Here is a 24,293-nt window from a genome sequence, read left to right as displayed (position 1 = left end):
GGGGGTTCAAATTAGTAAAATCATACGGTATCTATTTTTGTGTCTGCCTTATTTTGCTCAGCATTATGTCCTAAAGGTTCATCCATGTTGTCATGTTTCAGGATCTCATTTCTTCTTACTGCTGCATAATATTCCATTATATATATGTGTATGTGTGTATATATATATATATATACACACATATATATATATACACATATATAATATATACACACACACACCACATTTTGTTTTCCACTCGTCTGTTGATGGACAGTTGGCTTACTTCCATCTTTTGACAATTGTGAATATTGCTATTATGAACATTTGCATTCAAATGTCTGTTCGTGACCCTGCTTTCAACTCTTCTGGATCTGTACCTAGTGGTGGTATTGCCAGATCATAGGGCAACTTGATACTGTTTTCTGACGAACTGTAAAACTGTCTTCCATAGTGGCTGTACCATTATACATCCCCACCAACAGTGCGTAAGTGTTCCAATTTTTCTACATCCTCTCCAACATTTGTAGGTTCCTGTTTGTTTAATTGTAGCCATTCTTATAGCTGTGATATGATATCTCATTGTGGTTTTAATTTGCATTTCCCTTATAGCTAATGAAAATGAACTTTTGTCATGTGCTTTTTAGCCATTTGTATTTCCTCTACATAGCTTTTTCCCATTTTATAATTGGATCGTTTGTTCTTTTGTTATTAAGTAGTGTGATTTCTTTGTATATACTGAATATCAAACCCTTCTCATATATGTGGGTTCCAAATATTTTCTCGCAGTGACTGGGCTGCCTCTTCACCTTTTTGTCAAAGTCCTCTGTGGCACAGAAGTATTTGATTTTGATGAGTCCCCATTTATTTTTTCTTTTGTTACTTGTGCTTTGGGTGTAAGGTCCAAGATGCGCTATGCTGGTCTGAATCTGTGGTGGACCCCAGAAAAGCCATGCCCTTTGATTCTCATTCAATATTGCTGGGTGGGAGCATTTTGATTGTTCCCATGAAGATATGACCCACTCAATTGTGGGTAGTAACTTTTGATTAGATGATTTCCGTGGAGGTGTGTCTCCATCCACTGAAGGTGGAGTTGCTTGCTGGAATCCTTTAAAAGAGGAAACATTTTGGAGAGAGTCCATTTTGGTAGAGCCACGAGAAAGCTAGCAGACGCTGCCATGTTTGCCGTGTGCCCTTCCAGCTGAAAGAGAAACGCTGAATGCCATTGGCCTTCTTGAACGAACGTATCTTTCCCCGGATGCCTTAAATTGGACATGTCTATAGACTTGTTTTAATTGGAACATTTTCTCGGCCTTAGAATGTAAACTAGCAACTCATTAAATTCCCCTTTTTAAAAGCCATTCCATTTCTGGTGTATTGTGTTCTGGCAGCTAGCAAACTAGAACATGCACTCTCCTATTTCTAGGTCTTGAAGATGTTTCCCCATATTTTCTTATAGAAGTTTTATGGTATTGGATCTTATATTTAGATCTTTGATCCACTTTGAGTTAATTTTTGTATAAGGTGTAAGGTAGGAGTCCTTTTTCATTCCTTTGGCTATGGATATTCTGTTCTCCCAGTGCCGTTTATTGAAAACACTATTCTGTTCCAGTTCAGTGGATTTGGGGGCTGTGTTAGGGTTCTCTAGAGAAACAACCAATAGGAAAGATCTGTAAATACGAGATTTATAAAAGTGTCTCACACAGACTAAAGCAAAAAATGTTTATTTGTTACAAAATTTATATTTTGACTAGTGCGTTTCCTAATATAACTTATGTAGATAGTTTGATTGAATGCCATAAGTACTTGGAATCTCAGGTAGGACATGAGATTTTGCTGGTTTGTCCAGAGTGATGCCCCGATGAGTCCCAGAGTGATTCGATCAGTGAGTGGAAAAGTATCTGCAAAGCCCTCTTCGGGGAATGGTGAGAATGGGGAGAAATTCAACTTCCCCAAGTTGAATTCTTGATATTCTCACAAGCAGTGTGGACAACCAAAGCTATAGGCTGAGCCCCCAGTCTTGGGGTTTGTTCATATAAAACTTAACCCTGCAAAGGATAGGTCAAGTCTACTTAAAATTTAGGCCTAAGAGTCACCCCCAAGAGAGCCTCTTTTGTTGCTCAGATGTGGCCCCTCTCTCCAGCCAACACGACGAGCAGTCTCACCACCCTACCCCTCTCTACATGGGACATGACTCCTAGGGGTGTGGACCTTCCTGGCAACGTGGGACAGAGATCTTGGAATGAGCGGAGACTCAGCATCAAGGGATTGAGAAAAACCCTAGAATGAGCTGAGACTTAGCATCAAGGGATTGAGAAAACCTTCTCAACCAAAAGGGGGAAGAGGGAAATGAGACAAAGTGTCAGTGGCTGAGAGATTCCAAACAGAGTCGAGAGGTTATCCTGGAGGTTGTTCTTATGCATCAAGTAGATATCATCTTGTTATTCAAGATGTAACAGAGAGGCTGGAGGGAACTGCCTGAAAATGTAGAGCTGTGTTCCAGTAGCCATGTTTCTTGAGGATGATTGAATAATGATACAGCTTTCACAGTGTGACTGTGTGATTGTGAAAACCTTGTGTCTGATGCTCCTTTTATCTACCTTGTCAACAAATGAGTAGAATATATGGAATAAAAATAAATAATAGGGGGAACAAATGCTAAAATAAATGTAGTTTGAAATGCTAGTGATCAATGAAAGTGAGGGGTAAGGGGTATGGTAGGTATAATCTTTTTTTTTTCTTTCCTGTGTTCGTTTTATTTCTTTTTCTGAATTAATTCAAATGTTCTAAGAAATGATGAATATGCAACTATGTGATGATATTGTGAATTACTGATTATGTATGTTGATGTTTTATTTTGTTTCTTAATTTTTTAATTAATAAATTAAAAAAAAAAAGTGTCTCACACAGCCGTGAGAATGTAAAAGTCCAAAATCTGGAGAGCAGGCTGTGAAGCTGGCAACTCAAGTGAAGGGTTTTGACAAACTCCACAAGAGAGGCTCGCTGGCTGAAGAAGCAGTGAAAATTCCCTCTTCACTTTATTTTTATTTATTTATTTATTTTTATTTTTTTTACTATTTTTTTTACATGGGCAGGCACTGGGAATCGAATCTGGGTCCTCAGGCTTGGCATTCTTACCTGCTGAGCCACCGTGGCCCGCCTGCCCTCTTCACTTTAAAAGTATTCAATTGATTGAATCCAGTCCAACTGATTGGATTATCTTATTGTGGGGGTGGGGTGTGGTGGGGCACCACCTTAGTTGATTGTAGATGTAATCAGCCATACCTGCAGTCAGCTGACGGATGATTTAATAAACCAGCCTTCTGGTTTGTCATCCAGCCACAAAATATCCTTGCAGCAACGATTAGGCCAATGCTTACCTGACCAGACAACTGGACACCATCACCTGGCCAAGTTGATGCCAGAACCAAACCAATAACGGGGCCTTGTTGAAGATCAATTGAACATAGATCTGGGGGTCTGTTTCCAAGATAATCTTGTGATTTTTCCCTTTCGACTTGTTAATATGTTGTATTACATTCATTGATTTTCTTATGTTGAACCACCCTTGCATGCCTGGAATAAAGCCCACTTGGTCATGGTGTATAATTCTTTTAATGTGCTGTGGGATTAGATATGCAAGTATTTTGTTGAGGATTTTGCACCTATATTTATTAGCAAAATTGGCCTGTAGTTTTCCTTTCTTGTATCTTTTTCCCGTTTTGGAATTAGAGTGATATTAGCTTCATAAAATGAGTTAGGTAATGTTCCTTTTTTGCTAGTTTTTTGGAAGAGTTTGATCAGGAATGTTGCTAGTTCTTTTTGGAATCTTTGATAAAATTCGCCTGTGAAGCCATCTGGCTCTGGGTTTTTCTTTGTAGGAAGATTTTTTATGACAGATTATATCTCTTTACTTGTGATTGGTTTGCTGAGATTGTCTGTTTTTTCTCAAGTCAGTGTAGCTTGTTTGTGTATTTCCGGGCATTTGTCCATTTCACCAAAATTGTCTAGTTTGTTGGCCTATAGTTGTTCATAGTATCCTCTTATGACCCCCTTCTCATTTCTGATTTTATTTATTTGCATCCTCTCTCTGTTTTGCTTTGTCGGCCTAGCTAGGGGTCCATCGATTTTATTGATTTTCTCAAAGAACCAACTTTTTATTTTATTGATTCTTTCTATTGTTCTTTTGTTCTCCAATTCATTAGTGCTTTAATCTTTGTTATTTCACTTCTTCTGTTTACTTTTGGGTTAGTTTGCTGTTCTTTCTGTAGTTCTTTCACGTGAGCAGTTAAGTCCTTCCTTTGCTCTTTCTTCTTTTTTTAAACTATATTTTTTATTAAAGAATACAAACAATACACACTTAGAACCACCAAAAATGGATATCTTAGTTAGCTAACCATAGGCATGTAAATAAAGTATCCATATAATCATTGTAAAGCCTGTTTTTGCACAAGTTTAATAAATTAAGGCAACAAGGAAAAAAATCTGCATATTCAGATAGCAAAGTTCTTAAATTCTAAGTATTAAAAACTAATTTAATTACCGTTTGATTGGCTGTTAAAACTGTCAATGTTCTCAAAATTTCGTCTTTCTTCTTTTTTGATGTAGGTATTTAGGGCAATAAATTTCCCTCTCAGCACAGCCTTTGCCACATCTTGTAAGTTTTGATATGTTGTATTCTCATTTTCATGCATCTCCAGATATTTACTGATTTCTCTTGGAATTTCTTCTTTGACCCACTGATTATATTAAAAAGTGAGTTATTTAATCTCCATATATTGATAAAAGTTCTGGTTCTTTGGTAGTTGTCAATGTCCAGCTTTATTCCATACGGTCAGAGAAAGTGCTTTGAATAATTTCAATCTTTTCAAATTTGTTGAGAACTGTTTTATGCCCCAGTGTATGATCTATACTAGAGAACTTTCCATGAGCACTAGGGAAGAAGGTATGTTCTGGTGTTTGATCTGTAGATGTCTGTTAGGTCTAATTCTTTTATCACATTGTTTAGGTTCTCTGTTTCCTTATTGATCCTCTGTCTGGTTGTTCTGTCTGTGGAAGAGAGTGGTGTATTGAAGTCCCCCATTATTAATTGTTGAAACCTCTGTTGCTCCCTTCAGTTTTGTCAATGTTTGCCTCTTGTGCTTTGGAGCTCCTTGATTGGGGAATAAGCATTTATGATTGTTAATTCTTCTTGGGGAATTGGCCCTTTTATTAATATGTAGCATCCTTGTCTTTTATAACATCTTTGCATTTAGTCTATTTTGTCTGATATTAGTGTAACTATCCTGCTGTCTTTTGGTTACAGCTTGCTTAGAATATCTTTTTCCATCCTTTTACTTCCAATCTGTATCCTTGGGTCTAATACAACTCCCTCGTAAATGGCATATAGATGGGTCATATTTTTTAATCCATTCTGCCAGTCTGTATCTTATAACTGGTGAGTTTATTCCATTAACATTCAAAGTTATTACTGTAAAGGCAGTTCTTAAATCTGTTGCCTTATCCTTTGGTTGTTATTTGTCAGATCTATATATGTATTTTTCCCTCTCCTTTTTATCCTTTTAATTACCCTTACTAATACTCTTCAACTCTGTGCCCTCCTCCTGACCACCCTCTCCTTTTTTGTTTGTTTTTTTATTTATTTATTTTTTCAGCCTACAGAACTCCCTTTAGTATTTCTTGTACCGGTCTCTTATTAGTAAATTCTTTCAGCATTTGTTTGTCTGTGAAAATTTTAATCTCTTCCCTCACTTTTGAATAACAACTTCGTCCGATGAAGAATTTTTGGCTGGAAAATTTTCGCTTTCAGAATCTTAGGTATATCACTGCCTTCTTGCCTCTATGGTGCCCATTGAATAGTCTGAACTTAATCTTATGTGGTTTCCCTTGTATGTGATGAATCACTTTTCTCGCTGTTTTTAGGATATTCTGCTTCTCTTTAGTATTTGACAATCTAATTAGTTGGTATCTTGGAGTGGGTCTATTTGGTTTTATTCTATTTGGCGTTCTTTGGGCTTCTTTGATTTTGCATAGTTATGTCTTTTATAAGGGTTGGGAAGCTTTCCCCAATTACTTCCTCAAATAATCTTCCTAGCCCGTAAGTTTTCTTTTCTCCTTCTGGGACACCAGTCGTGCTGGTTTGAAAGGATGTATGTCCCCTAGAAAAGCCATGTTTTAATCAAAATCCCATTTCATAAAGGTAGAATAATCCCTGTTCAATATTGTATATTTGAAACTGTTATCAGATCATCTCCCTGGATGATGTGATTTAATCAAAAGTGGTTGTTAAGCTGGGTTAGGTGACGACATGTCTCTACCCATTTGGGTGGGTCTTGAGAAGTTTCTGTAGTCCTGTAAAAGAGGAAACATTTTGGAGAATGAAGGAGATTTAGAGAGTACAGAGAATGCTGTAGCACCACGAAGCATAGAGTCCACCAGCCAGCGACCTTTGGAGATGAAGAAGGAAAATGCCTCCTGGGGAGCTTCATAAAACAGGAAGCCAGGAGGAAAAGCTAGCACATGATGCCGTGTTTGCCATGTTCCCTTCCCAGTGAGAGAGGAACCCTGACCATGTTCACCATGTGCCTTTCCAGATGAGAGAGAAACTCTGACTTTGTTTGCCATCTGCCCTTCCACTTGAGAAAGAAACCCTGAACTTCATTGGTATCTTTCCCCTGGGTACTTTAGATTGGGCATTTCTATAGACTTGTTTTAATTGGGACATTTTCTCAGCCTTAGAACTGCAAACTAGCGACTTATTAAATTCCCCTTTTTAAAAGCTATTCTGTGTCTGGTATATTGCATTCTGACAGCCAGCAAATTAGAACACCAATGATTCTTATTTTTTGTGTGCTTCATGTTATTCATCATTTCCTTGAGATGCAATTCAGATTTTTCCATCTTTTTTGCCATTGGTTCTTTTGTGCATTCAGATTCAGTTGTCCTGTTTTCTTGTTCACTTATTCTTTCTTCTGCCTTTTCAAATATGCTGTTGTGTATCTCTATGATATTTTTAATTTGAGCTACAGTATCTTTTGTTTCCGTAAGGTATGCTATTTTTTTTGTTTATTCTTTAAAATTCTTTATGCTCTTCTAGTGTCTCCTTGATATCTTTTATGTCTTTAGCCAACCCACTTAACTTATTTAAGAGATTTGTGTGGACATCTTTGATTAGTTATTCCAAATTCTGTGTCTCCTCCACTGTTTCAATTTGGTCATTTGGCTGGACCATATTTTCTTGCATCTTCATGTGCTTTGCGATTTTCTGCTGCTTTCAAGGCATTTAATTATCTTGATAAGGTTATTTTAAAAGTTGATTTCCCTTGCTCATCTAAGATTTTGTTGTTTTTGGGTTTGCGCTGAAGGTCGCCTTTTGCATCAGTTTTGTCAGTAATTACGCTCCAAACCAAGTCCAGGACCTCATGCGGGAGATAACAGTTCTAACTGGAGATCTGTTTAAAGCTAAGCAGAAAGGCAGTTTGCTATACTGTACTTTCCCCATCTTCCCTACACGTGATGATCTTGGGCTACCTCTTCCCCTCAGGCCCTACTTTCCCCAACTAATTCGGCCCACTTGGCATGGACCTAACCAGGTGCAAATCCAGTCAAGGCCACAGGTCTCAGTGTACACTGAATGCCACCAACCATAGGGTGTGTATACTTCTCCAGAGAATCCACTTGTGGGCATGATGGATCTGGTGGTCCCCAGACTCTTGTGTGGAATGACCTTGGGCTGTATACTGAGTTTTAAACTACCCCTGCCCACAGCCAGCTAGAGAGTGCCTGGGTGGTGTGGCACAGCTCAGTACCGTGTCCCCGCCTCTCCGCCCTTGTATGCCTTGAGCACCCTGGGGCTCCACAGTGAAAGGATAGAGGTAGCAGGATCCAGGGAGTCTCTATCGCTGGCCAACTGTCAGATCAGCCTCCCCCCCAAAAAGGAGTGCCCCCCGTCTCAGTGCAAATCGGTCACCAACAGCAGCCTAACTCAGGTGTGGGAGGTAGGCATTGTGCTCTGGCAGTAAGGTCTCTGTGCTTACCTAAGCACAGAGACCAGGTTCTCCATGGGAGCTCCTTGCTGCAGTGCTGAGAGAGATCTCTCATGCTGTTAGGGCACTAGGAGTGTGGAAGCACCCACCCCAGGTGCGGTCACAACCAGGTAAACTCACCCTGTTCTCCCAGTTGTAACTTCTCTGCTTTCTCATCCAGGTCTTCCTTACATAATGTAGAAGTCCCTCTCTGGTCATTTGTACCTTGGAACCACTGTATCAGTCATTTTTCTGTCACTTCTCTAGTTCTGTGGAGCAGGGGTGAACTCAGGCTATCCTATTCTGCCATTTTCTTGGAAGTTCAACTTCATTCTTTTTAAAGATGGTTTTGGCTGTTAGGGACCTCTTACCTTTCAATATAAATTTGATGGTTTCCTTTTTCATTTCTGCAAGAAAGGCTTTTGGAATTTTGATTGGGATTGCATCGAATCTGTAAATCACTTTGGGTAGAATTGACATTTTTTTTTGAGGGGGTGGGGTGGGAAAATTAAACTTCATTTTTTAAACCAAGCCAAAATATATCACAGTCTTGCAACAGCAAATAGACAGGCTATCCTATTACTTCAAATACTAAGTTGGTAGTAAGACAAGATCCTTATCAAAATGATAAGGTGTCAGTACTGGTGCAGGAACATGGGATGTTGCAGAGGCTCCATGCTGAATGTGGTAATGGGGGCTCCTCCTCCTTTTCTCCAAGGGAGCTCGCTCAAGCCCTGGAGTTTCTTGTTCTCCCTTGGCTTTACCAGGGCATGTCTCAAGAGGGCTCTATTAATTTAGGGGGCTAAGCAGGCAGTGCTGGGTTTAGGATTTCACTTCATTCTATGACAAACCAGGTCTTTCCAAATGCAGTGACTTACAACTCTCTTAAGCAGCCAATAGTTCTCTTTCACTGTTCATTCCCACATTTGGTATTTTTCCCTATTAAAACTCCCTTTCCTTTCAAAGGGACAGTGTCACTGGAAGATTGTCCTTTTGTTTTCTGTGGACAGCCTCAAGTGTCATCACTAGAGAGAGAAGCACTGCCTCTTATACCTCATGTTACATCACTTCTCATAGTTTTGCATGGACTCCAGGCTGAAAGATGTTATGCTTGGGAATTTGAAGAAAAACACTACTACATCTTGATGATGAATAAGAATATCTACAAGGAGCCTTTCAAAATTTTCTTTCAAGTATCTCAAAATTTTCTTTCAAAGTACCTTTCTCACAACTCCATATCTTAAACAATAGAATTAACATCTTGATAGTATTTCCAATTCATGAGCATAGTATGTGTTTCCACTTCTTTGATTTGTTTTAGCAATGTTGTATAGTTTCCGTGTGTAAGTCCTTTACATCCTTGGTTAAATTTATTCCTAGATATTTGATTCTTTTAGTTGCTGTGTAAATGGAATTTTTTCTTAATTTCTTCTTCATATTATTCATTACTGGTATATAGAAACACTGTTGATTTTTGCATGTTGATCTTATACGCTGCCACTTTGCTGATATTTATTAGCTCTAATAGCTTTGTTGTAGATTTTCAGGATGTTCTATATCTAGGATCGTGCCATCTGCAAATAGGGAAAGTTTGATGTCTTCCTTTTCAATTTGGATGCCTTTAATTTCTTTTTCTTGGCTAGTTTATTTGGCTAAAATCTCCAGTACAGTGTTGATAACAGTGGTGAATGTGGCATTTTTATCTTGTTCCTCATCTTAGAGGGAAAGCTTTCAGTCTGTCACCACTGAGTATGTTGTTAGTAAAAAAAGCTGAGGTTTTTTTACATATGCCCTTTATCACGTTGAGAAAGTTTCTTTTTATTCCTATTTACTAAGTGTTTTTTATCAAGAATGGATGCTAGATTTTGTCAAATATCTTTTCTGTGTCAATTGAGATAAACCTGTTTTTTTTCCCCTTTGCTCTGTTACTGTGGTGTACTGTGTTGATTTTATTATGTTGAGCCATGCTTGCATGTCTGGAATAAATCCCACTTGATCATGGTGTGTCATTCTTTTGATGTGCTGTTGGATTGGGTTTGCTAGTGTTTTGCTGAGGATATTTGCATCTGTATTCATAACGGTTATTAGTTTGTAATTTTTTTCTTATAGTGTCTTTATCTGACTTTGGGATTAGAATGATGTGGACCTTGTGGAATGAATTAGGTACTGTTCCCTCTTAAGTTTTTTGGAAGACTTTGAGCAGAATTGATGTTAATACTTCTTTGAATGTTTGGTAAAATCCATCAGTGAAACCATCTGTTTTCTTTTGTTGGGAGGTTTTCATTGCTCATTCAGTCTCTTTAATTGTTATTGGTGTGTTATCTTAAATTTCTTCTTGAATCAACGTAGGTAGTTTGTGTGTTTCTAGCAATTTGCCCATTTCATCTGCCTTATCTAATTTGTTGGTGTCCAGTTGCTCATTGTATCCTCTTATAATCTTTTTTATTTCTGTGGAGTTGGTAGTGCTGTCCCCTTTTCATTTCTGGTTTTAGTTATTTGCATCCTCCTTCTTTTTCTTGGTCATTCTAGCTAAGGGTTTTTTATTTTATTGACCTTTTTCGAAGAGCCAACTTTTGGTTTCATGATTGTCCTTTTTTTTTATTCTTTGTTTCATTTATCTCTGTTCTAATCTGTATTTCCTTCTTTTGCTTACATTGGATTTAGTTTGTTCCTTTTCTAGATTCTCTGGTTATGAAGTTAGGGCTCTGATTTGAGATCTTTATTTTTTAAAAAAATGTAGCCTTATAAAACTATAAATTTCCTTTTCTGTACTGCCTTTGCTGCATCCCATAAATCTTGGTATGTTGTGTTTTCATTTTTATCTACCTCAGGATATTTCCTGATTTCCCTTGTAATTTCTTCCTGACCTATTGGTTGTTTGAGAGTGCATTGTTTAATTTCCACATATGTGAATTTTCCATTTCTCTCTCTCTTATTAATTTCTAGTTTCATTCCATTGTGGTTGGAGTAAATACATTGTATTAGTGTAATATTTTTTTAATTTATAGAGACTTGTTTTGAATGCTTTTTTTTTTTTTTTTTGCATGGGCAGGCACTAGGAATTGAACCCAGGTCTCTGGCATGGTAGGCAAGAACTCTGCCTGCTGAGTCACTGTGGCTAGACTTGTTTTGTAACCTAACATTTAGTGTATACTGGAAAAAGATCCTTGTGGACCAGGGAAGAATGTGTATTCTGCTGCTATTGGGTGAAGTGTTCTATATATGCTAGTTGGGTGTAGTTAGTTTATAGTTTCATTCAAGTCTTCTATCTCCTTATTAATCTTCTAATAAGCTGTCTTAACCATTATTGAAAGCGTATATTGAAGTCTCTTACTATTAATGTAAAATCGTCTATTTCTTCCCTTCAAATCAGTCAATATTTTTTCATATGTTTTCAGGTACTGCCATCAGATGTGTATATTTGTTACCTTCTTGTTGAATTGACCCCTCTATCAGTGTGTAGTGACCTTTGTCTCTTGTAAGTTTTCGACTTAAAGTCTGTTTTATCTGATATTAGTATAGATTCCCCAGCTTTCTTTTGGTTACTGTTTGCGTAGTATATTTTTACCAGTCTTTCGTTTGGACTTACTCATGTCTTTGAATTTAAGGTAAATCACTTGAAAATAATATATAGTTGGGTCATGCTTTTTTAACTATCTTGCCAACCTCTGTCTTTTGACTGGAAAGTTAAACTATTTACATTTAAAGTAACTATTGATAATCCAGGGCTTTCTCTTATCATTTTGCTGTTTTGTCTTTGTAAGTTAAACCTTTTATGTCCCTCAAATCTTCTGTTTATGTCCACTTTCATATTTATTTGATTTTATGCAGTGAACGATTTTGACTTCCCTCTTACTTCCTTTTGTAGATGTTTTTCAGATATTTTCTTTGTATTTATCATAGGGCTTAAATTTTTAAAAAAAACAGAGTCAAGAGGTTATCCTGGAGGTTATTCTTACATATTAAGTAGATATCACCTTATTATTCAAGATGTAATGGAGAGGCTGGAGGAAACTGCCTAAAAATGTAGAGCTGTGTTCCAGTAGGCATGTTTCTTGAAGATGATTGTATAATGATATAGCTTTCACAGTATGACCGTGATTGTGAAAACCTTGTGTCTGGTGCTCCTTTTATCTACCTTATCAACAGATGAGTAAAACATGTGGAATAAAAATAAATAATAGGAGAAACAAATGTTAAAATAAGCTTAGATTGAAATGCTAGTAATCAATGAAAGGGAGGGGTAAGGGGTATGGTATGTATGAATTTTTTTCTGTTGTCTTTTGATTTCTTTTTCTGAGCGGATGCAAATGTTCTAAGAAATGATCGTGATGATGAATATGCAACTATGTGATAATACTGTGAATTATTGATTATATATGTAGAACGGAATGATCATAAGTTAAGAATGTTTGCATTTGTTGTATCTTTTTTAAAAACTTGAGAAATTAATTAAAAATGCAAAAAAGTAAATAAATAATAGGGAAAACAAATGTTAAATTAAATTTAGTTGATTGAAATGCTAGTGATCAGTGATAGGGAGGGGTAAGGGGTATGGTATGTATGAATTTTTTTCTGTTGTCTTTTTATTTCTTTTTCTGAATGGATGCAAATGTTCTAAGAAATGATCATGATGATGAATATGCAACTATGTGATGATATTGTGAATTACTGATTATATATGTAGAACGGAATGATCATATGTTAAGAATTTTTATGTTTCTTTCTTGTCATATTTTTTAAATTTAAAAATTAATTTAAAAGTAATAATAATATGGGGTAGGGAGATGGAGCTAGCTGATATTCAGGAGAGGCTGGCCTGCCAGGTGCAGGATTTATCTGGTCTAAGAACCCATCTGGAGGTTGTAGGTTTCTGGAAAGTTACCCTAGTGAATGGAACCTTTGTGGAATCTTATATATTGCTCTAGGTATTCTTTAGGATTGGCTGGAATGGTTTTGGTTGTGGTTTGGGAAGTTTTGATAGGTAGCAATGTCTACCTATCTCATGAAGCTTGCGTAGACAGTGTATTCTCTCAACTCTATTTGAACTCTCTCAGCCACTGATAACTTATTAGTTATACTTCTTTTCCCCCTTTTGGACAGGATGGCATTGTTGATCTCACGGTGCCAAAGCCAGATTCATCCCTGGGGGTCATCTCCCATGCCACCTGGGAGACATTCACCCTGGGATGTCATGTTCCATGTAGTGGGGAGAGCAATGATTTCACTTGCAGAGTTGGGCTTAGAGAGAGTGAGGCTACATCTGAGCAACAAAAGAGGTCCTCCAGAAGTAACTCTTAGGCATGCCTATAGGTAGGCTAAGCTTCTCCACTACCTATATAAGCTTCACAAGAGCAAGCCTCAAGAACAGGGCTTGGTTTATTGGCTTGGGTGTCCTTAATGTTTGACACAGTATTAAGGGCTTCTCTGGTGATAAAGTTTAATAGTTCCATATTTTTTCCTCCCATCCCTCAATGGACTTTGCCAATACTTGTTGATTATCTGCTTAATACCATCTTTTGATACTATAAAACAACAGAGTTACTGCAGTTCAGTGAGACAGATTTTTTGGCTGTTAGGCTATCTGATCTTCTGCTTCATGCTTAGCAATAAACTCTTTCTTTCTTTGGAACCCCAGTGTTACAGTTTGCAGACTGCGGAATGTGATTTACCAGAAACAGAAGGGCTTTTAAAAAGAGAAGTTTATTAAGTTGCAAGTTTGCAGTTCTAAAGCTGTGGAAATGTCTAAAGGAAGGCTATAGAAATGTCCAATACAAGACATCCAGGGAAAGATACCTTGGTTCAAGTAGGCCATTGACATTCAGGGTTTCTCTCTCAGCTGGGAAAGCATGTGGGAACATGGCAATGCCTGCTAGCTTTTTCTCCAGGCTTCTTGTTTAATTAAGCTCCCCTGGGGGCGTTTTACTTCTTCATCTCCAAAGGTCTCTGGTAGTGTGGGCTCTTAAGCTTTTTCCAAAATGGTTCCCTCTTAAAGGGCTCCAGTAAGCAGCCCCACCTTGAATGGGTAAAGATACATCTCCATGGAAACCATCTAATCAAAAGTTACCACCCACAATTGGGTGGGTCACATCTCTGTGGGAACAATCAAAAAAGCTCCAGCCAGCACTATTGTAAGAGGATTAAAGGACATGGTTTTTCTGGGGTCCACACCAGATTCAAACTGTCACACCCGGTGTCTCAGGAATTAGTCATTTGAGCATGTTGGGCAGAGAACCTACTGCTTTTTATCAATATCAGAAGTAAAAAGTGGACTTACTTTAAAAAATAGAATACAACAGTACTAATATTTATAATTACTTATCTGGTTACCTTTACTAGAGATGCTTACTTTTTATTCCATTTCAGCACCCTGTCTAGTGTTTTTTCCTTTCAGTATGAGAAGTTTCTTTAGCATTGCTTGCTGGTGGTAACAAACTCCCTCAGCTTCTGTTTATCTGGGAATGTCTTAATCTAATCCTCCTTTTTTTTTAATGTATATATTTTACTGATAGATCATTATACATACACAGTCCATACATGGTGTACAATCAGTGACTCACAATATCATCACATAGTTGTGTATTCATCACCATGATCATTTTTAGAACATTTGCATCACTCCAGAAAAAGAAATAAGAAAAAAGAAAAACTCATGCATCCCATGCCCCTTACCCTTCCTTCTCCTTGACCACTAGTATTTCAATCTACCCAATTTATTTTACCCCTTATCCCCCGTAATATTTCTTTTTATTTTTAATTTTTTCTTTTTTTCTCCCCCATATTATTTATTTATTTTTAATCCATATTTATTTACTCATCTCTCAATACCCTGGATAAACATCAGACACAAGGTTTTCACCATCACACAGTCACATTGTAGAAGTCATATCTTTATGCAGTTGTCTTCAAGAATCAAGGCTACTGGAACACAGCTCAGCAGTTTCAGATATTTCCCTCCAGCCACTCTGATACACCTTAAACTAAAAAGGGATATCTAGGGGTGGGCCGCGGTGGCTCAGCGGGCAAAGTGCTTGCCTGCTATGCCGGAGGACCTCGGTTCGATTCCCGGCCCCAGCCCATGTAACAAAAACGGAGAAACAGAATACAATAAAAACAAGAAAATGTTTAAAGATGTTTCCCTTTCTTCCTTCCTTCCTTCCTTCTATCCTTCCTTCCTTCTCTCTGTCTTTAAAAAAAAAAAAAAAAAAAAAAAAAAAAAGGGATATCTATATAATGCATAAGAATAACTTCCAGGAAAACCTCTCAACTCCATTTGGAATCTCTCGGCTACTGAAACTTTATTTTGTCTTATTTCTCTCTTCCTCCTTTTAGTCAAGAAGGCTTTCTCAATGCCATAATGCCAGGTTCTGGCAAATCCTGGGATCACCCTCCTTTTTCAAAGACAGCCTTGCCAGATGCAGTTGTTTTCTTTTTGCCCTTTAAATATTCCATCCTGTAATCTTTCTTGCCACCAGGGTTTCTGATGAGAAATCGTCTCTTACTCTTATTGGAACTCCTTTGTAAATAACATATTGCTTTTCTCTGGTATCCTTTAGCACTCTCCTTGTCCTTGGCATTTGGCAGTTTGACTGCTATGTGTCTGGGTGTGCTTCTCTTCATACCATCTTTGGGATTCACTGGGCTTCTTGAATGAATATATTCATGTATTTTATTAAATTTGGGAAACTTTTCTGACATTGTTTCTTTGATTATTCTTCTGCTCCTTTCTGTGTCTTCCATAAGGCATACATTGGTACATTTGTTGGTGTCCCACAGGTCTCTTACGCTGCATTCATTTTTTTTAATTCTTTATTCTTTTTGCTCCTCAACCTTTTTGCTCCTCATTACAGTTGTCTTCTTAGTTTCACTGATTCTTTTTTCTGCCAGCTCCAATCTGCTGTTGAAATCCCGCAGGGAATTTTCATTTCACTTATTGTGGTCTTCCACTCCATTATTTCTGTACGGTTCCTTTTTAAAATTTCGGTCTCTTTATTGAGATTCTCATATCATTCATTCATGTTTTTTCTGATATCTTTTACTTTCTCCATGTTTTCCTTTATCTGCTTGAGCATAATGAAGATCATTTTTAAAAAGTCTTTGTCCAAGATGAGTAAATATACTGGTTTGAAAGGATGTATGTACCCTAGAAAAGCCATGTTTTAATCCTAATACCATTTCGTAAAGGCAGAATAATCCCTATTTAATACTGTATGTAATTAGATCATCTCCCTGAAGATGTAACCCAATCAAGAGTGGTTGTTAAGCTGAATTAGGGGAGATGTGTCTCCATCTATTTGGGTGGGTCTTGATTGGTTTATTGGAGTCCTATAAAAAAGGAAACATTTTTGGAGAATGAGAGATTCAGAAAGAGCGGAGAAGAACAACACAGCCATAAGAAGCAGAGAGAACCAGCCAGTGACCTTTGGAGATGAAAAAGGAAAATGCCTCCCAGGGAGCTTCATGAAACAGGAAGCCAGGAGAAAAAGCTAGCAGATGATGCTGTGTTCACCATGGCCCTTCCAGCTGAGAGAGAAACCCTCACCATGTTCTCCATGTGCCCTTCCACTTGAGAGAGAAACCTTGAACTTCATCGGCCTTCTTTTTTTTTTTTTGTACATTAGGAATATTCATGTTTGTTTGTTTGTTTTTTGTATGTTAAGAATGTTCATGTTTGGTTTTTTTTGTATGTTAAGAATGTTCATGTTTTTTGTTTGTTTTTTGTATGTTAAGAATGTTCATGTTTGGTTTTTTTTGTTTTTTGGTTTTTTTTTTTCATCAGCCTTCTTGAATCAAGGTATCTTTCCCTGGATGCCTTAGATTGGGCATTTCTGTAGACTTGCTTTAATTGGGACATTTTCTTGGCCTTAGAACTATAAACTTGCACCTTATTGAATTCCCCCTTTTAAAAGCCATTCTTATTCTAGTACATCATATTCTGGCAGCTAGCAGAAGAAATATGGATTAAAAATAAGTAAATAATAGGGGGAGCAAATGTTAAAATAAATTGAGTAGATTGTAATACTAGTGGTCAATGAGAGGGAGGGGTATGGGGTATGGTATGTTTTATGGTATGAGTTTTTTCTTTCTATTTCTTTTTCTGGAGTGATGCAAGTGTTCTAAGAAATGACCATGGTGATGAGTATACAACTATTTGATGATATTGTGAGCCATTGGTTATACACCAAGTATGTACTGTTCATATATTAAGAATGTTCGTGTTTATATGTTGTTTTATTTTGTCAATTAAAAAAAAGTCTTTGTCTAGTATATCCAACATCTGTTCTTACTTGATGGTGTCTTAATTTTTATCTTGTTTCTTTGTATGGGCTATCATTTCCTGTTTCTTTGTCTTCTAAATTTTTGTTACACACTTTACTTTTTAGTATTTTACTGTGTTAATTCTGGGGTTTAGTCTCTGAGCTGTCTATTCCTTAAGTTTGAATCCAAATTTAGTGCTATAACAGAGATTTCCTTGAGCACCAGGTGCTAACAAAAACAAACAAACAAATGCAGAAAATACCTCTCACAGCTTTTGCAAATTGACTCTGCATTGGCTGGTGTTCGTCTTCAGAAGTTAGCCCTCCTATCTAGATTGGCCTAAGGTGCAACGTCTTTTCTCTCTTTTGAGCTTGGGTTTTGTCCTTGGCTCAGATTTCTCATGGCTTTAGGATTTCCCCCATTGCAGGATTCCTAATATCTTTTCTACTCCCTATGAAGTAGACTTATCTCTCCTTCCTATGCCTCTGTAGCATGTCCTAAAGCCTGTAATCCTTTTTCCCAGGCTACTTTGACTTACTGTTTCTTACACAGTCTGCCAACTGCTTCTCCCTCCAGGGCAAGTTCTAGGAGGGTGGGCCAGAGGCAAGTGTCCTGGTCGGGTCTTTCTGGCTGCCACCTGATAGATGGGTACTGGCTTTCAGGCACCTATGCGCATAAGGGTCACTCTGCTTCCTCCAGAATTGGGCCAGGGGCCCACATAGAAGCACATTCTGGCTCCACACCACACAAAGGGATGGGTTGTGGGAGAAGCCAGAAAAGGCACCATGAGCCTCACTTCTCATTTAAAACTGTTTTCTTGATTTGGCGCTCACCCAGTTACTGTAACCCTTTAATTGTTTTCCTGGGTTCTGAGGAAGATGGCTCTGCCAGTTTTGCTAGCTGTTCAGAGATTTTGATCGGGAAATGGCACTCTGGAGCATCTTATGTAACCATCTTGGTCAGCTGGACAAAGGGTGCCTTCTTTTTAGCCTAGTAGGACTAACATGCAGCTAAATGCATATGCTGTAAATGAGCATTTCCTTATTGCTTTCCTTTATGTGGTGCCTGCACGTTGAGACTTTTCTATTTTTTAGGCTTTTACTTCAATTCACCCAGTCTCAGCAAACATCGTTTGCTTTGGAGAAAAACTTGAGAACTCAGCAGGAAATTGAAGATAAAATGAAAGGATTCAACTTCAAAGAAGAAACTTTGCTGTTGATTTCGGAGGTGAGTATCCCTGATGCTGTATGTGCAGTGAGGCATCATAGATATTTTTCTTGGCTCTGATATCATTTTTTTTAAAAACTTGGCCAAATCATATCTGCTAAAGAACTTCTCTCTCCCTCTTTTGTGTGACTTTTGATCACTTAACAATCACCGAAGTCAGCCTCTTCATTGCCATTCTCCTACTGTGTTGTAGGAGGCAGGGACTGGGTTTAACTTACTTGTTGGTGCTGTTAGTGTCTTCCTGCTTGAACATCATAGATGCCCAGTGAATCAATGAAGACTCAGGTTTGTGCAGCAGTTTTTGATTTTTATTTTCCTTTGCTTGTTATCTTCATTCATTCTCGTAACATCCTGTGAGATAGGCAGCTCTGGTACTGTGGCTTGGAGAGGTCGAGAGTTGCCAAAGATAAGTAGCAGAGCTGGTATGGGGATGTAGCCCATGTTTTTCAGCTCCAAGTACATTTTCTTTCTCCTCCACTGCTTTGATAGTGGCAGAGAAATTCAAATGTCCTTTTTTTTTTTTTTAACTTTTAATTAGCTTTTTAAAAAAGCTATATTTTGGTAAAATAAGATATTGAAATGTCTAGGATGGCATTTTCAGATTATATTTTTAAGTTATTCATCCTACTTCCTTTTAGCATATAATTGAAACTATAGTTCAAGTACTTTTCCCATGAGTATAATTCTCTATCCATTCATTCTTTCAAGAAATGCCTATTGCATACTTACTATTGCTAGTTTCTTCTTCCTTTCTAAAGCTGAACTAGCTTTCATTGTGATTCTTTTTCCCCGTTCCAGGACTACACTCTCCTGTCTCTTCTCTTTCAGCCTTTTCAACTCTTCTCTTGTACCAGCCCACAGATGTGCACAGGTGTCCTGTTTCTTGTAAGTTTCCCTTTGTCTTGATTTTCCTTTATCTTTCTGTAGCATTTGTAACTATTGACCACTCATGTTTGATTTCCTCTTCTCTTTACTTCTGAGGGACTTCACTAGTCTGTTTTTCTCCTATATTTCTTTTTTTTTTTTTTTCCACATGGGCAGGCACCAGGAACTGAACCCGGGTCAGGTGAGAACTCTGCCTGCTGAGCCAGTCTCCTATATTTCTTAATATTTCTCTGCCTTTTGGGACTCTATCAGTTTTTTGTTTGTTTGTTTGGGTTTTTTTGGCATGGGCAAGCTCCGGGAACGGAAACCGAGTTTCCAGCTCAGCAGGTGAGAATTATTCCCGCTGAGTCACTGTTGTACCACCCTCTATTAGTTTTTTCTGTGTCTTAAGTAATGACATTCTCTAAGGTTTAATTTGGGTTCTCTGTTCTCTCTACCTTTCTCTCACAGAAATCATAACCATATTCATATCAGGACTCAGTACTCTCCAATCTGTATCTCTGTTCCATCTCTGGAATACTTTTCTCACATAATTATTTACCCACTGGATCGTTTCCCTTGATTATTCTACTATCACTTCCAGTATACAATGTCTAAAATGGAATTACTCATCAAAACCCAGGCAGTCAATCTTTCTATTCCCCTGAGTACCTAGCATGAGTATGGTTTCTTTCATAGACTTCACCATTAGTAAATATTTGTTAAGAAGAAGCAGTCTCTTCCTTCCAGACTTAATTTTTTTCTCTTATGCTGTCTATCATTTTTTTTTATATTCAGCAACAGAGCCTTATTATCTTTGAGTCTCTTCCTCTGTAGTCTGTTCCCTTTAGCCAGACACCAAGCTCGCCCTTCCTTCAGGGTCCACCTCTGATTTCTCTTCCTCTGCTAGCACTCTAGCCCAGGCCCTTGGCACCTCCTGTCACAGTGACTTCCTGGCTTTCTCTCCTTGCCTCCTTGCTTACTTCTCTTGATCTATTTTGAACATTGCTGCTGGGCTAATTTTCTTAAAGCATTGCTTTAAGAAAAAAAAAAAAATTAACCCAACATTTAGAAATCATTCCATTCTACATATGCAATCAGTAATTCTTAATATCATCACATAGATGTATGATCATCATTTCTTAGTACATTTGCATCGATTTAGGAAAAGAACTAGCAAAACAACAGAAAAAAGATATAGAATGATAATATAGAGAAAAAATAAAAATAATATTAATAATAATAAATAAAAATATATATATAAAAAAGGAAAAAAACAAAAAACACAAACAAACAAAAAACTATAGCTCAGATGCAGCTTCATTCAGTGTTTTAACATAATTACATTACAATTAGGTAGTATTGTGCTGTCCATTTTTGAGTTTTTGTATCTAGTCCTGTTGCACAGTCTGTATCCCTTCAGCTCCAATTACCCATTATCTTACCCTGTTTCTAACTCCTGCTGGTCTCTGTTACCAATGACATAATCCAAGTCATGTTTTTTGAAGATGATTGTATAGTGATATAGCTTTCACAATGTGACTGTGTGATTGTGAAAACCTTGTGTCTGATGCTGCTTTTATCTTCCTTATCAACAGATGAGTAAAACATTTGGAATAAAAATAAATAATAGGGGGAACAAATGTTAAAATAAATTTAGTTTGAAATGCTAGTGATCAATGAAAGGGAGGGGTAAGGGGTATGATATGTATACATTTTTTTCTGTTTTCGTTTTATTTCTTTTTCTGAATAGATGCAAATGTTCTAAGAAATGATCATGATGAATGTGCAACTATGTGATGATATTGTGAATTACTGATTATATATGTAGAACAGAATGATCAAAATAGAAATGTTTGCATTTGTTAGGTGTTTTTTGGTATTTAAAAAAAATAAAATTAAAAAATTAAAAAAAACAATGCACTAGGACCACAAACAATGGATATCTTAGTTAGCTTAATCATAGGCATATTTACATAAAGTGTCCATATAATCATTGTAAAACCTGTGTTTGCACAATAAGTTTCATAAACCAATTTAAAATTAAGGCAACAAGGAAAAAATCTACAAATTCAGATAGCAAAGCTCTTGAATTCTAAAATATTAAACACTAACTTAAATACCATTTGATCAGCTGTCAAAACTGTGAATGTGCTCAAACTATCCAGGAGAAAGTTCTTACAAATATTTGCATTGCTATGGTAATGACCTGTGTTACTATTTTCCTGATTTCAGGAAATATTTTTACAATTAACCTATGAAAATCTTAACCAGCTAAAATGGATATTTTAGCAATACTTTTTAATTATCTGCTTGGTGCATTCTGGGATGTTTCTGGGCTTTACATTAAGCTATACAGAATTACAAGCCTTCATTCCCTTTCTGGACTCCATATGTTTGGGTTGTTTAAATATTTGGGTTGTTTAAATGATCTATCCAGACGGATTGAGTTAGATCATGTGCTACAGAAAATTTAGGCTTTAGACAAAATAACCCCCTCTTTCTTTGGTCTGAGTGGGTAGGTGAAGTTCTAAAATACAGAAACATCCTCTTTACCCCTGTATTCTAATTTACCTTAGTCCCAACCTGTTTGGTTTCATTCTTATCTCTAATTGAAGCCTCATCTCTTTCAGTTTCTTTAATAGTTGTTATATGTGGGAATGTTGACTTTCAGAGCTGCAGAACTCCAACTCTGAGTTTTAGGTGTCACACAGGTACCCAAAGTTCCCAGGAAATACCAGGTTATACATACATAGCACAGCCTCTCAAAATCTGGAAATAACAATTACAGCTTCAGACTAAATGTGAGTGAATGTGACAGAAGACTAGAACTTACAATCTAGCCCCAATTTTCTTCTAATTATTTTCTGAAAGAGACCATACAATATTTGCTCTTTTGTTTCTGGCTTATTTTACATCATGTAATGTGCCTTGTTGCATGCCTCACAACTTTTTTCTTTCTATAGTTGCACAATATTTGATCATATGTATACATTACAGTTCGCTATTCTGTTTCTCAGTGTATCTTTCATCCACCTCCATCCACTAGGCATCATGTATAATATCCAAAGTCAGCAATCCGTGTCTCACATTATCTTCACCTAGTCAGCACTCTCAATTTTAGACAATTTTCATTGCTCCAAAGAGAAAAAATAACTGATAAACACACCCTCACCAAATAGAAAATCCAAGCCTCCCCTTAACTCTTCTCCTTCCCCTCTTCAGTTATTTCCCTCTGTTGTTGTTGATATCCTCCTGTTAAACATAGATCATGGCATGCAATTGTAGTTTTCCCCATATACCATGATATTATTTACTCTGTGTACAAGATTCATCCCTTTGAAGTAGTTCATGTAAGAATTTATTTATTGAATAATAAGGAGAACAAATGTTAAAATAAATTTAGTAGATTGAAATGCTAGTGATCAATGAAAGGGAGGGGTAAGGGGTATGATATGTATGAATTTTTTTGTTTTCTTTTTCTGAATTGATACAAATGTTCTAAGAAATGATCATGATGATGAATATACAACTATGTGATGATATTGTGAATTACTGATTATCTATGTAAAATGGAATGTTCGTAGGGTAAGAATGTTTGTGTTTGTTGTTACACTTAAAAAAATTTAAAAATTAATTAAAAAAAAGAACTTATTTCTATTTGTTGTGTTAAATCAGTGGGATACATGGATCTATACAACCCTTTTCAATCATGTTCTTCTTCATATGGAGTTATTACTTAGAGACCCAATTATGAGCTGTTTTCACATCTATCCATTCCCTTACATTTAAATTAAACCTCATTAGGTAACCATTCAGCCACTTCTAGCTTCTGTGTATCTCTATGTCCCCTATATTCTATGTTATAAGCTTCTGAGTTTACCAGGGTCATAGAAGCGAGATCATAAGTATCTGTCCTTTTGTGTCTGGCTTATTTCACTCAACATTATGTCCTCAAGAACATACCATGTTATCGTATGCTTTAGGAAGTCATTTTGTCCTAGGGCTGCATAACACTCAATTATGTATATATACTACATTTTGTTTATCCACGTGTCTGTTGATGGGCACTTGGATTGTCTCCATTGTTTTGCATTCTGAATAATGCTGCTTTAAACATCGGTGTGTAAATGTCTCTGTCACTGCTTATAGCTCTTCTGGGTATATACCGAGTAGTGGTGTTACTGGGTCATAGGGCAATTCGATATTTAGTTTCCTAAGGAACTGCCAGACTATCTTCCATACTGGCTGTAGCATTTCACATTCCCACCAGCAGTGCATAAGTGTTCCAATTTTTCCACATCCTCTCCAACATTTATACTTTCCTGTTTGTTTGATTACAGCCATTCTTATAGATGTGAGGTGATGTCTAATTGCATTCTTGGTCTGCATTTCTCTTATAGCTAATGAAAATGAGCATCTCTTCATGTGCTTTTTTTTTTTAATTTTTTATTAATTAAAAAAAAAAATTACGAGAAGCACAAACCTTCCCAACACATACACTCAGCAATTCACAATATCATCACTGGGGGCTCTGCCTATAGCTTTGGTTGTCCACACTGTTTGTGAGAATATCAAGAATTCAACTTGAGGAAGTTGAATTTCTCCCTGTTCTCACCACTCCCCGAAGGGGACTTTGCAGATACTCTTCCACTCACTGATCAAATCACTCTGGGATTCATCGGGGCATCACTCTGGACAAACCAGCAAAATCTCATGTCCTACGTGAGATTCCAAGTACTTATGGCGTTCAATCAAACTATCTTGGTCTGCATTTCCCTTATAGCTAATGAAAATGAGCATCTCTTCATGTGCTTTTTTTTAAAATTTTTTATTAATTAAAAAAAAAATTACGAGAAGCACAAACATTCCCAACACATACACTCAGCAATTCACAGTGTCATCACATAGTTGCATATTCATCATCATGATCATTTCCCA

At 37.0% G+C, this 24,293-nt stretch overlaps 1 protein-coding gene across 1 annotated transcript in view; it reads left to right on the top strand.

Moving 5' to 3' along the window:
* Nucleotides 1-24,293, top strand: part of C6H8orf76 (chromosome 6 C8orf76 homolog) — a 63,866-nt gene that overhangs the window by 28,530 nt on the left and 11,043 nt on the right. Inside the window, exon 5 of the mRNA XM_077167582.1 lies at nucleotides 18,356-18,488. Within this exon, the coding sequence (XP_077023697.1) occupies nucleotides 18,356-18,488 (133 nt within the window). The remainder of the gene's footprint in view (nucleotides 1-18,355; nucleotides 18,489-24,293) is intronic.

The sequence above is a fragment of the Tamandua tetradactyla genome, chromosome 6 (genome assembly GCF_023851605.1).
Source record: "Tamandua tetradactyla isolate mTamTet1 chromosome 6, mTamTet1.pri, whole genome shotgun sequence".
Lineage (NCBI taxonomy): Eukaryota > Metazoa > Chordata > Mammalia > Pilosa > Myrmecophagidae > Tamandua > Tamandua tetradactyla.
The sequence above is the reverse complement of the archived record's forward strand: the minus strand, read 5'-3'. Positions and strand labels throughout refer to the sequence as shown.